Source organism: Anarhichas minor, unplaced genomic scaffold (assembly GCF_050575085.1).
Source record: "Anarhichas minor isolate MPS153535 unplaced genomic scaffold, ASM5057508v1 ptg000011l, whole genome shotgun sequence".
NCBI lineage: Eukaryota > Metazoa > Chordata > Actinopteri > Perciformes > Anarhichadidae > Anarhichas > Anarhichas minor.
In genome coordinates, this window is record NW_027466457.1 from 8,325,232 (window position 1) to 8,341,541 (window position 16,310).

The 16,310-nt window shown below is 41.8% G+C and overlaps 2 protein-coding genes across 2 annotated transcripts; one reads left to right on the plus strand and one right to left on the minus strand.

Moving 5' to 3' along the window:
- On the minus strand, positions 1–7,871 carry pidd1 (p53-induced death domain protein 1). The gene is made up of 15 exons (XM_076089199.1): positions 7,103–7,871; positions 6,530–6,943; positions 6,252–6,404; positions 6,074–6,125; positions 5,790–5,991; positions 5,101–5,250; positions 4,823–4,996; positions 4,586–4,733; positions 4,376–4,511; positions 4,140–4,290; positions 3,907–4,030; positions 3,646–3,761; positions 2,189–2,293; positions 1,721–1,917; positions 1–1,056 (listed from the first exon to the last, which is right to left on the minus strand). Exons 1-15 carry the CDS (start codon positions 7,731–7,733, stop codon positions 807–809), a joined length of 3,003 nt encoding a protein of 1,000 aa, XP_075945314.1. The 5' UTR covers positions 7,734–7,871; the 3' UTR covers positions 1–806.
- Positions 7,872–9,868: 1,997 nt separating this feature from the next.
- pnpla2 (patatin-like phospholipase domain containing 2) lies at positions 9,869–16,068 on the plus strand. Its single transcript, XM_076089202.1, has 9 exons — positions 9,869–10,351; positions 11,421–11,653; positions 12,267–12,332; positions 13,277–13,486; positions 13,613–13,673; positions 14,264–14,500; positions 14,893–15,025; positions 15,227–15,349; positions 15,631–16,068. Exons 1-9 carry the CDS (start codon positions 10,165–10,167, stop codon positions 15,932–15,934), a joined length of 1,554 nt encoding a protein of 517 aa, XP_075945317.1. The 5' UTR covers positions 9,869–10,164; the 3' UTR covers positions 15,935–16,068.
- The last annotated feature ends 242 nt before the right edge of the window (positions 16,069–16,310 follow it).

Here is a 16,310-nt window from a genome sequence, read left to right on the forward strand (position 1 = left end):
TTTACTTAACAGTTTTACTAGAGATGAAAATAGTGGAAATTCATACTTGCATTTAAAATAAATTAAATGTCCTGATATGTCACTGATATGTGCTGCAGCTCAACTGGTTTCTAGGTGACCAAAGGCACACAAGGAAGACATTTAATCAACCATAAACATGGCCTCCTGTTGCACTTGCAGTAAGTAGTCCAGGCCTCCGTAGTCCAGCAGCTCCCAGTGTTTGCTCTGCCTCTTAACTCTGTGCAAAACAGCTTATTGTGATTGCCAAATTTCTGCTAAGAAATCAAAAAATAAATATAAAAATGGATTAAAAATACTCGTGGTAAGTCAAAAATAATGGGATACTGAGTCAAAATTATATTAAAGTCAATTAATACTTAATAACGCCAAATTCAGACTTATTAAGCCAAAATGTTGAGATGTTAAGTCACGAATATGAGGTATTAAGTCAAAATGATGACACACAAAGCACAACTATGACTTGTGACTTCATCATTTTGATTTACCATGAGTATTTACATGTTTCATCTTATATAACTTATCACAAATGTTTATCTTTTCCCGACAGGAACGGGTTTCCATAGTGTTGAAAACTGAGACCGTTTTTAAAAAGTGGAGAAAGAAAAACATGGCCTCAGGCCATCATCTTTACGCAGTCCATCCATTATATATGTCCAGCCACCAGCTGTTAACTGGCTCTCATGATGGTGTTAAGAGAGATTCTTTTCTACACCAGAACAGTTGTTTGGACAGCAGGCTGAGATGACGGGGACACATTGTAAACAAACAGGTTACTCAAGTGTAAGTCAGCCATCTGCACCCAGCGTGGGTTCATCTACTCCTGTGTTACGGGGTTCTTCCAGGCCCACTCTCCTCAGTGACTCAGAGTACTTCCTCCTTCCTATACAGACAATGTCCTCTATCTCTTCGGCCAGGTCTCTCCTGCCGCTCTCCATCATGGCGGTCACCAGCCTCGACGCCGCTCCCGGTCCTGCACTCCTCTGTCCCCGGGCCCAGAGGAACAGCATGTCCAGCACTAAGGCTCCCAGGTTGTCCCTGGTGAGGCCAGCAGAACATACACAATACATTACAAACCGGCTACAGTGACTCATGTAAATATATATATTTTGATTTAAATTAGCAGTTTTATACCAGCATTACTGTATGTTTCAATTCCACTGTAGGATCGAATAATTTTCTAGATACTGTATTTATATAAACATACATACTATATCAAATGTACAGCCTATTCATGTGTATTTATTGGACATCTTTCATCAAATACACAAATCATTAAAATGACATGTGAATGTATTCCTACATAAAAAAAACATCTACGTAATGCATTTTTCTTCCAACTCCAGGATGCGTCACGCGAGGTTTTTTTCTGAGCACGAGGAGAAGGGGGGGGGGGGGTTAGGACAGATGAGCATCAGTCTGTCTGTGTGTAATCTCCTGCAGTGTCCCAGATGGCTTAGTGAAGGCTGACAGCGCAGATTAAAACAATCAAAATTCTCCACCGATTCTCTCCCACTGCGGTTTGCCTTCACTCACATTACATCTCTCCAATTCCCTCAGAGGCTTTGGCTGTGCACGCACTGGTTAAGTCATTCACACGTGTAAAAGAAATATTAAAAAGTGCATCATTCCCATTATAATTGAGCTCTGTGATTTAACAATATTGTGGAGTTCAATTAAGGAATTTCAGCTCCATTCCTACCTGTACTTGTACTGGATGCGGTCCAGCTCCTGGTAGCTTAAGCCAAGATTGATGCCAATAACACGCCAGTCTTGTCCTATCTGGAGGGAGATGGACAGCAGGTTGGCCTCCGTCAGGTAGCCGCTCTCTGGGTCACCCAGGTTCAGAGGGGGATACTGGAGCTCTTCCGTGATGAAATTATTCTCTGAATTTAGAGCCTACGACAAAAACAAGGGAGGAGAAAATACGAGTTACATATCGGTAGCAGCTAACATCATCTGTTGCTTTAGTTGGAAGGAATAAACATCTAGATTAGAGTCTACATAATGTGTATGTGTGTATGGAAGAAACACCGTACATATGTATTATTTATATTCATAACCAATAGGTTTATACTAATTCATATACAATCCAGAAATGCTCAAAATTTCGACGTTATCATTATGAAACGATGAAAAAAAAATAAAAAAAAAAGTCACTTCAACTGACAGGAAGCCTCAGTGGTAATGTTGCAAGCCACTGGCTGTCAGGTCCTTTCCTCTTTTTCACCACTTCCTCTGGCAGATTGGGAAACTCCCCTCTGTAAAAAGACACCTGAGACAGAGGTAAGGAACAGATTAGGTACTCTTACAGATTAAGAGTGACCACATCCATAGCATAAAATGTTCAGCCTGCTTTCATTAGAGACCAGTACTTTAGTTTTTTCTTTATACATTTTGACATATGACTTTTCAGTCTGATGTATTATGTTGAAAGGTGTATTTAACTGCTATTCATCGTGTATGGACGGACATGAATATAGGACAAAATGCACCATGGAGTTGAATCGTTCCGTCTCAGCATCACAAAGGTAGTATTCATTTCAGGATTGTTCAGCCAGTTTAGCATATTTGCATGAATGTTGCTGAATGAATGAAGTTAGCTGTTAGCTGACGTTAGCTGCACAAGCTAGGCTAGCTAGTGTACGTAAAAGACAGTCTGGTGGCAAGAGCTGAAGTGCATTTATTTATTAAATTGTACGTTTTTAATTTTAAATTTAAATCTTACAAAGGGAATTTTTATAATTCATGTTTTTAATTTTGTGAAAATTATATTTAATATTAATTATTACACCATTACATTTTTCCTCTCGCGCACCCCCTAGAGGTAGCTCGCGCGCACCACACTTTGGGAATCCCTGGTCTAAGACATTAGTAAACATAAACAACTCTCCCAAATCCAAAACCTAGAGTGCTAAAATTAAAACGTGTAGTGTCATCAATTATAAAGTCTGTATCTGCTCCATAGACAATGAATTAGGGGAGATGTTTAGAGGACACTGAGAGCACCCGGGGGATGTTCCGGGTAGATGAGTACATTTTCTGTTTCACAACTGAAAAAAACACAATAGAGTAAAGTTCAACCGAGTATAAAAAAAGAAAACAAACATTCTGCGGGTCCACAAAATCAGTCTCCCATTCATTGTCTATGGAGCAGCTGGAGACTTTATACAGGATGGCATCACAAGTTTGATTTTACTTTTACTTCTCTGGTTTCTGGCTTTGAGAGAGAGAGAGAGAGTAGCTCATGTTCACAATCTGTAATTCTAAATTTAGGAGGTGCTTCCCTTTAATCCTGTTTGAACAGGGCTTGAGTGTAGATTGTAATGTACGGCATGTAGATGAGTGATGTATCAAATCAGTTTGTTATAACATGTAGATGAGTGATGTATCAAATCAGTTTGTTATAACATGTAGATGAGTGATGTATCAAATCAGTTTGTTATAACATGTAGATGAGTGATGTATCAAATCAGTTTGTTATAACATGTAGATGAGCTCATGTGTAACGCAATGAAAGGTGGAAATGTAGAATTAACAAAGTGATTATATGTATACAAACAAAACAAACACTATGATTATCTCCAGTCACTGCACTTTGTCTGTTGAATATGATGTCCGTCTTACTTGTCCCCTCACTGGCCCCTTCTGACCCTGAGCTGGACAGATGTACACCTCCTTCAGATTCTTCAGGCTGGAGTAAAACACAAAACACAGTCTTCCCTCCACACAGTCTGGTCTCTCTGGAGAAAAACAAATAGGAAATCCTAATCTCAAGACTTCATATAAAAGGCTGTTTCACAACAGCACATCATGAACCCCTGGAAGGAAAGGGAGCAGGACAGAAACATGTTTATTTAAGATAGAGCTTCAAAGAGGACTTCAGACCTGTGCTGATATCCAAGCCCCTCTCAAAGCCAGCGAAGAACTGCTCTCCCTCCAGCAGGTCACACAGGTCTGAGGGCTGAGGCCCCTCATACTGCTCTGACAGAGACTGCACTCTGCCGTCCACCTGGACAAGGAGCAACACAACCACTGTTTAAGAGAAGAGGGCTGATGTCCTTGGTGTAATTACATCTATTAAACTACACAGTTAAGGCACAGAGAGGAGAGTGACAAACCCTGTTAGTAGGTAAGCACTGCAGCATAACTTGTGAAGGATCAGTCTTCCTCTGGAGGACGAGGAACTGGACTTTAAACTGTTTCAGCCTTTGATAGACCTTCCTGACCACCCCGCTAACGCACCGCTGAGTGGTGTACCACAGCCAGTACCTGTGATGGCGCACACAAAGCTGTGTTAATACAATGTCCATTTATGAATCAAACATACATTATGACAATATATTATAAAACTTACCAGGAGAAATGTGTAATGTTGAAAATGGCATACAAATAGGTGACTTTGAGAGAGACTTGCGATGTAATGTCAGTCCAGGTTTGGGCAGTGGGGTCTCCGTGTAGCAGATACAAACAGGACATATCCACTGTGTGGCCTGCAGAAGCACCAGACATGTTAACACTCATACATTCTGTTATAAACATGTATGAGAGTGAGGGCATATTGTACCTGTGACTCCTGATGGCAGAGGAACCTGAACTTCGACAGCCTGTAGGAAATGTATGCTGGGGCTCTGTGAGAGGCAGAGTAGAGGGCTAACTCTGGCCTGAGGATCGCCACACAGTGCCTGTACCTCTGACACAGACACCTGCAGCACCTAAAGAAAGAGAGACAGACTAAAGCCTTGCAACACCACAGATACCCCAGCGACAAAATAACATAGACTTCCATATAATGTAGCGTTACCTGGAGTGTTACCGTGCGGGTCTGCACCGTGGAGTCTGGGGGGAAGCGGAGCTTCACTCCACCGTCAGCGCTGGATACCAGCAGAGCTCCGGCTGGTGTAACGGAGCAACTGTCCTTTACTGGACGGGACACTGCCATAAACCAGGAGAACTGGCTCACTGCACAGCAGGCCAGCTACAGGTACGTCCAAAAAATTATATCACAATTTGTACTATGAGGAACAAAAAGCTGAAATAGAAGTGTAATACATTGTTTTGCAGTGGGAGGTTTTACTTTACCCTGGCTGGACGTCCTCCGGGGCGGCTGCTGTGACTCTCGCTGCCTCTCCTCGGGACCGTGGGCAGAGTGCTCCATGACTGTCCGTCAAACCTCTGCACCACCACCTCCCTTCTTTTGGTCCGATGGTATGGCACACACACCTCCACAGGCTGTGGGGATTACATTTATGTCATGCAAGTGCAGGAAGGAACACAGTGACAATATGGAAAAAGAATAACCTATTAGGATCAAAACAAGAAATATTCTGTATATTTTGAATAAAGTCTTCTAAATACTTATTTTAGGAAGTAGTCCAGCAATTTAGTTCTACACTTCCATGAAATTGAGGGACTTCTGAAAAAGATTTTATCATAAATGATCAAAATCTGTGCAGCAGAGATATCGTGACTTCTATTCCCAATTGGGTGAAGCTCCACAAACATTGGATCCTAAATGTCCCACAATGCAACGCGATAACATTTTCCTATAGATCCTCACTGCCTGGTAAATGTCCATGTCTCCTAAACCTCACACCTTCAGTATGTAATGCAGACGTTGTGTTTTAGCTTTGTCTCTAAACCCAAACTGAGAGAACCCTGATGACATCACTATGACTTAATCAGGATTATGGAATAACGTCAAAAATGATAAGTAAACTGATCTTGATCTGTAAAATTGGTGGAGACCTATAACAGATGTGGTTCAATACCTTCAGAAATGTAATTCCATGAGGACGAAGTTCCAATGGACGACTCAGCAAGATGTCATGCTCCTCTAGCCACACCCACTTCCTATCTGGCCTTTTCTCAGCCCACTTCAGTCTTGTGGTTGTCCCCAGGCAGCCTGGGGGGAACAGCAGCTCAGCCCCCCCTGGGAGAAACACATGACACCCAGCAGGCGAAACACAGAAGCTAAGGAGCAAAAAAGAGCATGACGTCTTTAAATCGAGTCAGAAACGCTGTACATATGTCCATGCTAAGAGTGACACTGTACCTGTGCTGGTTAAATCCGAGGTGCAACTCTTGAATTGTCGTTTCTTGTTGATCTGGTAAGAAAACAGGGATTTAATATGAATATGCCAAACGCAAACGTAAACGCTGTATCTAATTACGATGCAGTCAAAAGGATTTAAGCACAAATCAATTTGAAGACCTTTTTTTTCTCCGCTCACCAGGTGTAGGAGAGAGAGGAGGAGGGGTCGGGGGTTTTCCCAAAGGATTGTCACGCACATCTATTTTCAGCAGAGGCAGTTTGTTCAGACAATGTGGGATCAGGCGGAGGCCATTGCTGGAGATGACAAGCTCCCTGAGGGCGAGGAGGGAGCCTGGGCCACAAAGAAGACGTTTCAATCGCTGCATTCATGAATTTAACTTACATTAAATTAGATAATTCAAGTTAATTACTGTATTGCTCCCTCAGTGACACACCCACTCACCCACACACCCTTACCCATGCTCTCTGGTAGCTGCTTCAGCTTGTTGTGGGACAGTTCCAGCTTAACAAGGTCCTCTAGAGAACCAATTTCATCAGGTAGCTGCTGCAGGAGGTTATGTGAAATATCCAGCGTCTGTAGTGCTTTCAGCTGACCCAGACTCACGGGGAGGGAGACCAGCTCGTTGTCCAGGAGGGAAAGGTAGGTGAGGGAGGACAGCTGGCCTACACCAGGAGGCAAATCTGAGAGGTGGTTGTGACAGAGAAGCAAAGAGGACAGCGCAGGCAAGCTGAGAAGGCAGGGTGGCAGACAGGTGAGCTGGTTGAAGGAGAGATCCAGGTGCACCAGGTGAGAGAGGTGGGAGACAGATGTGGGCAGAGTGGTGAGGAGGCCAGGCAGCGGGTCACCCTGGGAATCATAAAAACGGTGTCCTTGAATCAGATAGAAAAGTGCAGTTAGAAGCAGAAAGATTTGAGCAAAGGAAGGAAAAAGACAAGAGAATGACAGCCGTAAATGAATGCACAGTAGTTACTGTATTGTATGTAAGAACCAAAACAGGAGATATTGTATGCAATGAATGAGAAAAGTACCCCGAACAGCCAGTGAACGCAGCTCTGTCAGGTGGGTCAGGACATCCAGTGCGTCATCCAGGCCTGGCTCCTCCTCAGAGCCCAGTCTCAGGTACCGGAGGCCCCTCAGCGGCCCCGGGATAGACCCCCAAAGCAGAGGCAGGGCAGCTGCTCCTCCCTTGTACACATCCAGGGTCAGCCTCGTATCAGTCAACAGAGCTGAGAGCTCCACAGAAGGAGGCAAGGGGGGAGTCAAAGACAAGACAGAGGAAGATGATGAAGAGGAAGAGGAAACACCGGGGTGATTATGGGTGGAGAAGTAAGAGGAGGAGAGGCTCGATGTGGAGGGACCACATGTCTCCACGAGGCTGGAGGGAGACACGGAGGGAGCTCCTCTCTCTGCCTGACTTTCAGACATCACACCACTTGAGACCGTTGGTCTGGTCTCCCTCTCTGACTTCAAATCCTGATCCCGGTGCACGAGTTCTCTGCAGAGCCTCAGAGCTAAAGTGTCCACAGAAGCGTCAGGTACTCCACCTGTGGATGTCTGACACGCAGGCGTCCCGTCCTCTTCTCCATCCTCCGACCTGCAGGCTGCCTGGTCTTCATCCTCTTCATCAGTAGCTGCCCCTTCCTCGCTGTTTCTCTCCATTGAAATATATTTACATGATTATTTAGCTATAAAAGTACGTATCTCTGCACTCTGTGGCTACTTTAGTGACCTCCATGTTTCTATAATGCAGCTAAAGTTTAATGCTGTGTTGTTTCCTGTTCCTCTGTCCTCTCTCGATCGCTCTGTGCTTTCCTACTTCCTTATGTCCGATAATGTTTTTAAAGAAAAAGCTTCGCGTCATAGTTGCTCGTTCGTTTTTGTGTACATAGTCCACCGGCGGAGGGCGGGGGGAGTCTAACCATTTTGTATCGTTTAAAAAATAACGAGCCCCGCCTTTCCGGTTGTTGATGTGTATTAAATCGAGCGCTTTGATTCTTGCACCGCCAAAGTTTCAATTTAGGGCGGGACAAGTTGTGTCAACGTGTGCGCTCGATGTCAGCACCTGCTCAGCCAGCGGGGGGCGCTGTTGAGTCTATTAGACTACCAGAGACTGCTGCACTAGGAAGCGTGGTGTCTTGAGTATATAATAGATACATACATTGTTTGCACATGACTCAGGCTGTAAAATAATCTAATCACATTAAATTAAACATGTTTACAGTTTAGTAAAGAGCAGTACTGTTAATAGTGCTTGTTATGAATTTATAACTGATCATTTATCCGACACAAACATCTGTCTTTGGTGATTATATAACAAAAAAATAATTAAAAAGTTTTAAACTATTTTTTAAATTTCCTTTTGAACATTCAACAATTCATTCATCCTGTAAAGATGGAATGAGGAAATATAATTAATTGTTTTTGTTGTATAATACATCATTTGACTGAAGTAAGATAAAATACATTATTAACTGTGGAAGATCTACTTAGCAAATTATATTCAAGTGAGTTTAAAGTGACCTCCCACATCATTTTTAATACATAATAGTTTCGAAAGTTCATCTCTGTCATGTTAAACATTTACTTATGTAGGAAAGAATGTGTTCAGTTCAGATGTGCCAAAGGGTGACAGTGGTTCAAAGAGCTAATTTGGGTACAATAACAAAATAGAAAAAAAGTACAGCCGTCATCATCGTGTCAGACATGCAGCACCCTTTGAATCACCTTCTAGGACCTCAGACATAACAACTCCTATTTTGAGTCCTTTTACATAAGCAAATGTGTTTTTAAAATAATATACAAATATGTTCACTTTAACACAACATTTTAAAACTGTTCTAAATGTTTTATTTATTTTCCTAATAGATTATGTAACCTCAATGATTGTTTTGCTATTTTTGATGTCAGCATTACAGTCAGCATGACCAGATTAACCTGCTGTTATCCACCTATTGACCCTCACTGACTTTGGGGGTCCTTGAGCAGTTGGCCCCCCACACTGGATAGAGTAGGAATATACTTGTTTTAAGATAATGAACCCTGGCTGATGGTGGTTTCACAATTGGACGTGTTCTTGAAGGACACGTCCAAACGTCTGTTTAGGACCTGTCCTAAACAGACTCTGGACCGGTGCCCACGGGTGAACAATTTGTAACCTAATTCTGGGAATAGTTTATTCAAGGAAGTGATCCACAAAAAAAAAACATTTTACTGTTATTGTTGAATACACTTCAAGTGCAAGACACTTGTGATTTCATTACTATTTCTTGGGAAACTCTACTATCTTGTGCTGATTTGAAAGCAGGATGTTGCAAACTTAACACAATGTGTAAATCGTTATGACAGCGTTTGTTACTTTGTAAAATCACCACGAACACAAGTAAAACAAGAACAGACAACCACTGTCGCAGATGTTTTTAATCGATTGTAATCAATAGGTTCAACTAGCCAAAATTGCATAGTCGGAAATCAACACACATTCTTTCTACTGATAGCAACTATTGCGAAAGTAAGTCTCAATATAGCCTAGTAGATATGAATAGACAAAACATGTCAACACAAGCAGGCATATCAATTTATAAAGGTCAAAACAAAACGCTTTGTTCCAACATAGGGACAAACATTTGACAGCTGTCACCGCTCATTGACGTCACAGTGTTACAGCGGTGGGGATTCTGATTGGTGACCTGATCAACTATGTCTATTGTGATTGGTCACTTTTGTCTCGCGGTGGCAGTTGTGATTGGACAAGCCGGTTTACTCGGAGCCCTCCTCTAAATACACCAACAGAGTGAGGTAATAACAACTCACCGGACACGTTACTATTTAAGCGTCGTAGGGTTTTAGCTGCTGCTTAAGAGTTTTGTACGTTACCTGCACCGGAAAGATGACTTCTACCGTTAATTAGAAAGCTAAAAACAGCAGACAAAGTCCTTTATCCTAAAGACAGCATGTGAAGAGGCGTCATTAATACAATACGATGGGCCGGTCAGCTTCAACTAGACAGTTGTAGTTATTTTGTTTCCGTTGATATCTGAGAGTTTGCCTGTGACCTTAGCCCAACTTTCCATAGCAGCGGCCGGTTCCCGGTATGTTTCCTTTAGACTCGCCGTGGAACATCTCGTTTGCAGGTTGTGGCTTCCTCGGTATCTACCACGTCGGTGTCGCCAGCTGTCTGCTGGAACAGGCTCCTTTTCTGGTGCAAAACGCCAGACACATTTATGGAGCGTCCGCTGGAGCTCTCACCGCCACCGCTCTGGTCACCGGGGTCTGTCTTGGTAGGTGTCTCTCGGGTGTTTCAGCTCTTACAGGAGGTGGAAGGGAAGCTGTTACAAAATCCATTTTAAAAAGACAACAAGGGTGCTATACTCAAGTTGATACTTTACTTTAGTTTAACATTTTTTTGTTATAAACTTGTAAGAGAGGTTTTTATCTCAATGTGACTTCCTAGTTAAGTAAAGATTATATAAATATATATATTTATTTATATGTATATATAAGTAGGCCTATGTATATATACTGTATGTGCATGTATATATATGTATATATGTATGTATATATATATGTATATATTTTTTTATGTGTACATACCTGTATATATTTATATATGTATATATATATATATGTATGTGTATGTCTGTATATATATTCTGTATATGTATGTATATATATATATGTATAAATATGTATGTACATATATAAACTGCTGAATTACAAGTACAAATGTAGCTGTTTTTTAAAATATGCCTCGTATTCAGGGTACACTGCAAACTGTTACAAGTAAAAGTCTTAACTTCGTAAAGTATTTGTAGTACCAGAATTTACAGATACTTCAGCTACTATAACAATGGTTTAATCTTTAACAATGTGACAGGTGTTTTGTACAGTATGTTCATCTGCAAAGTAACTCGTAGCTGCAGATGTCAGATAAAAGCAGGGAGTATAATAATTATATGTCCTTCTGATTTGTAGCAGAGTGAAATAATAAAGTTCCATAAAATGGAAATACTCAAGTAAAGAACTTCAAAACGTAGTTACTTTCTAACATGGCATCTTGATCATGTCAAAATGAATATACCAACTCATCCCTTTTGAATGGACAAAGTGACAACCATCTTCTTCTCATAGAGACACATTCTTAAAGATTGCTTCACACGGAGGAACAAAATATCATCCTGATTGTTCTGTAACAGAATAACTGCAGGCTATTATTGATTCTGCAAATATAGTTGAGTGCAATAGCTTATAAAACATCTACTCAACTGAATTCCTGATTTTATAATGTAGACAATGTACAGTTGCATGAATACCTTTATGTAATCATTAACATCAACAACGTCTTCACAGGTGAGGCCGGTGCAGGTATCATCGATGTTTCCAAAGAGGCAAGGAAGCGGTTCCTCGGAGCCATGCATCCTTCCTTTAACCTGGTGAAGATTATGCGTCACATGCTGCGGCGTACTCTGCCAGCTGAGTGCCACCACGAGGCCAACGGACGGTTAGGAATCTCTCTCACCCGAGTGTCAGATGGAGAAAATGTCCTGGTGTCTCACTTCAACAACAAGGAGGAGGTGGTGCAGGTGGGAATTAAGTCTGAGTATATTAAGGAAGTCAAATGTCAGGATAGAGTGGGTTTTATTATGTCTATACTGATCATGTGACAGTGTTTTAGTATTTAAGCCATTTACATAGCAGCACATTTTGAGAAATGATCATGAGAAATATGGATTTGATTGTTGATTTTAGATCTGACACAATTTGTCAATTGAATCGATCAAGTAAGTAAGTAAGTCACTGATTTCAGCTTCTCAAATCTGAGGTTTTCGCTGTTTTTCTTGTTTCATATAATTGTAAACTGAACATCTTTGTGTGTTTGGCTGTTGGTTGGACAAAACATTATAATGCTCTGGAAATGTATAACATTTTTCACTATTTTCTGACAATTTATAGACAAAACAGTTCATCTGCAGACTAATCAATAGTGAAAATAATTGTTAGTTGCAGTTCTGATGAGATGTAGTGACAGAGTGTAATAAGGAAATGTAATTTAACTGTAATGCGTCCTTTAAATCAGAAGAAGACAGCAAAGTTATATCATGACATTCATAGTCTCACGCTATATAATATCAGTATATCAGCCAACTGTAATTCCACCTCCAACAAGTTTCTTGTATCGTCTCTTTTGTTAACCAGGCATGCGTCTGCAGTGCCTACATCCCGGTGTATTGTGGCCTCATTCCTCCCACACTGCAAGGAGTGGTGAGTAGATTCAAATGATTCAGTATGTGTGCAGGGTCCTTATGACGTCGATATCCTATATTTGGTCTAATGAAAAGAAATGAGCTTAATTACTTCACGGCATTGCTGTCGGAGAGGTTTACTGACCCCTCTACCATGCTGCATGTCGTTTATTTCCTCTCATTGTATTTTGTTGTTGTTACATTTGGCACTTTCTTCATCCGTAACTCCCCACTTCCCCCAAGAATGTGTTTGTTCTGAATGACACGTGTGTGGAAGCGATAATAATGCAATTCCTCAGGAGTCCGTGTTTGTCAGAGATCTCAGAACTAAAGGGGAAAGCAGAACTTGTATTTTAAGCACAGCTTGTCATTTCTTTTTCTTTTTTTGCTGGACATTTCTAGAGCAAAGGTCTTCTGGGCAATATGATTGAGTAATACCAGCGCTCCCAACCTCCCTCTGTGGCCTTTGGGTTGGGTTTTAGGAGCTTACACGTGTGTGTGTGTGTGTGTGTGTGTGTGTGTGTGTGTGTGTGTGTGTGTGTGTGTGTGTGTGTGTGTGTGTGTGTGTGTGTGTGTGTGTGTGTGTGTGTGTGTGTGTGTGTGTGTGTGTGTGTGTGTGTGTGTGTGTGTGTGTGTGTGTGTGTGTGTGTGTGCGCGCAGGGCCACAATGTGAGAGTTGGCTCAGGCATCAATGTTGTTCTGTCCTCTCAGACTCGCAGTGGCTCAAATTCAGAAAAAATGTGTCACCCTGATCTCATCTGTTGACACGCACTTCATGCCTCCCACCTCTTAGTTTAAAAGTTCACCAGCTTCAATAAAAACAAACTTCAACCAATACACAGGATATGATGTCACCATGATATCCCGTGTGATGATTGCTCTTTGGCCAAATACGATCGACAGTCAATCCGTGATCGGTTTCTGTTTGTTCCGATGCTGATTTTTATCTTCTTTATTGTCCAGCGATATGTCGACGGAGGAATCTCAGACAACCTGCCTCAGTATGAGCTGAAAAATACCATCACTGTGTCCCCGTTCTCCGGAGAGAGCGACATCTGCCCCAGAGACACCTCAGCCAACATACACGAGCTGCGCTTCACCAACACAAGCATCCAGTTCACTCTCACCAACCTCTACAGAGTCTCCAGGGCACTGTTCCCTCCAGACCCAATGGTAGGTCAACTGATGACAACCCTGCTGATGCACACAAACGCACGCACACACACACACACACACACTGATTAATTGAACAGGAGTGAACTCATTGGACCTCTTGTATGTGTTTGATTTCGAGTGCAGGTTATGAAAACCATGTGTAAACAGGGCTATAAAGACGCTCTGCACTTTTTAAAGAGGAACGGTAAGAAACATTGATTTACTTTTTTTCTAACATTCTCAAAATCATGTTCTTCCCTGCCCAGAATGTAGCGTGGCCTTGGGGGGGGGGGGGGGGGGGGAATTAAAGGCAACCAACAACGCCACCTGGGGACTTACACTCCGGGACATATAAACTTAACGGCCCTAATATATGGTTTAGAATTTATTAAGGGCACACAGATTTATTACCGATATTTGGACAGAGACGTGTTTCGTAGAATGAACATAATATAAATTAGGTGAGTAATAACAAGCCTAATTGATTTTCTGTCCTCATGCTAGTATGAAGACACAGTATCATCCTGATACGCTATCACAACGGGCACATGTCAACAAATCAATAGGCTGCTTTTGCTCGTGATTAGACTTCTGTTCCTCCTTATGGCTACTCATTTGTTTGTTTATTGTTTTTATGTTTTTGGCATTAACATTAACATTATTATTATTATTATTATTATTATAACTAGATTATTATAAATGCGTTGAGTAATTGAACTAATTAAGAAATTAACCCACCACTGATCACAGATAAGAAAAAAAATACTACTTTCACATTTTGGTTCTGTTTTGCAGGATTGCTTAATTTCAACGGACCTCACAGAGAGCTGCCTCTGCTGGCTAATGGTGAAGAAAATGAGGATTGCAATGAGGAGGAGGAGGAGGAGGAGGAGGAGGAGGACGACGACGACGACAACAAAAGTGATGAAGAGGAGGAAAAGCCACACGTGGAAGAGGGAGCAGTCATGGTTCATTGCAGTTCCTTAATAGAGGATCATATCTTCGAACACCTTCCACCCATTCTGCACAAAGGTAACAATGACAGAAGGAATACAAAACAGCCCTGCTTGAGCCTTGTGAAAGTGCATTTTTCAGATAATTCAAAGGGTTTTAAAAGTATTTATCTTTAGAAGTAAGATACTTTCATTAACCCTTAAACAACGGAATTTCCTGAGATACATGGTAGAAGGACAGCTACGCTGTTCTTTATATGACTACATTCACAGTGTGTTGAAAGTCTTGAAGGGTATTTTATTCCACTTTATAGGCAGGGAATGGTAATTAATAAAAGATGATTATGTTCATTGTGCTGACATTTTAAATTTGATGTTGGTGTTTAGCTCAAGAACAGTGCTGAATAAAGCAGGTTACGTCTATGAATAGCTTGAGGTCACTGTTGTGGTCATCTTTGCCTCCCTCTGCAGCTCTAGTTGAGGCCTGCATGGAGAGGAGGAGCCTGATGCAGTCGCTAAGCAACCTGCTTCCTGTCAGGATGGCCTCAGCCATGATGCTCCCCTACACTCTCCCTCTGGAGTCTGCTTTGTCCTTGACTCTCAGGTGCAGTAGGACTTAATCACAACAGTACAGTACTACGTTTTCTATGTGTACTTGGGTCTTATATGTGCAGTTGTGTGCAGCAAAAGTTATTGCGCATTATGCGGCGAATATTATTGTGGCTATAAAGGCATTAAAATAGCAGAGCAATACTGGACTTGCCTTCTGTGCCAATCGACTGACAGCGACATATCCCATGTGTAGACTTCTGGAGTGGCTGCCAGATGTGCAAGAAGATGTTGGATGGATTCGGGATCAGCTGTTAAAAGTCCTACAGCATATTCTTCGCCAGACCTCCAAAAGCATTTCCCAGAATGTATCTGCCAAGTAGGTGACAGTGCACAAACACATAACTTGTATGTCATATGTGAACAGAGACAGAGCAGTTTTTTTAGGGCAAGTTTTAACAACTAATCATGCCAGAATACATTAAATGTCAGGTCTATACGCTCCATGATGGATCTAGCTGTAATCTAGAGTATGTGAACGTGGTTGACCACTTGTATCATTCTCACTTGATACATAGTTATAAAATAATTGATTATAGCCGCTCTAATAACGATAAGTGAAATACTTACAGCTGACTCCTTTACCATGTCTTGCTCTAGGTTTTACTGGCAGCTGGAGCTGCACCACTACCAGTCCCTCCCATCCCACTTTAGCTCCACCAACCTGTTTCCCAACTGGGTTAATGAAAGCAGTTCTTCAGTTATGGACATCTTCATGCGTCTCGAACAGTACAAGAGGCAGCTGCTGTCTGGAGCGCTGTGCATCAACATGGACCTGCAAGGCTCCTTCAAAACAGGGCCGATGTCACCAGATAAGAGCCCTCCCTCCGCCTTGTCCCCTGAAGGCCTCACAATGGTTGTGGTTGATATTCCACCTGCTGTCGAAACCATCAGCAGCTCCTAAGAGCTTCTGGCGGGTTTCTGCTGCAGATGCTTCAGCACTGATGTTCAGATGTACTTATTCTAGACCCAGGAACATTTTTAAAGAATTTAAATCAGACGTTAACATTTGTTTACACACCAGTAATTTAGATTTTTTTTTTAAGATGCCAGGAAGACATTTGTAATCGAAGAGCCCCTTTGTGTCATTGATAGAAATGGTAATAATTTACCATATGTACACTTAGTGTGTTAAATAAGTTAAGTCTTTAGCTACATTATAACCAGGCAAGCCCACAGACGCAGTGTCTCTGTCGGTCTACAGATGTGCATTTGAACACAGCATATGTGCTCAAACATGTACAAACTTGAATTCCAGGATGTTACAAACATAAATGTAC

Bases quoted from the DNA above. Each gene is read 5' to 3' on its own strand.
- pidd1 (XM_076089199.1), bottom strand. From the start codon at position 7,733: ATGGAGAGAAACAGCGAGGAAGGGGCAGCTACTGATGAAGAGGATGAA. The intron at 4,997-5,100 runs GTAAAGTAAAAC...ACGTACCTGTAG, and splicing joins CCGGAGGACGTCCAGCCAGG to CTGGCCTGCTGTGCAGTGAG. The intron at 2,294-3,645 runs GTAAGACGGACA...CCTCTGTCTCAG, and splicing joins AGGGGCCAGTGAGGGGACAA to GTGTCTTTTTACAGAGGGGA.
- pnpla2 (XM_076089202.1), top strand. From the start codon at position 10,165: ATGTTTCCTTTAGACTCGCCGTGGAACATCTCGTTTGCAGGTTGTGGC. The intron at 10,352-11,420 runs GTAGGTGTCTCT...ACGTCTTCACAG, and splicing joins GGTCACCGGGGTCTGTCTTG to GTGAGGCCGGTGCAGGTATC. The intron at 15,026-15,226 runs GTGCAGTAGGAC...TCCCATGTGTAG, and splicing joins GCTTTGTCCTTGACTCTCAG to ACTTCTGGAGTGGCTGCCAG.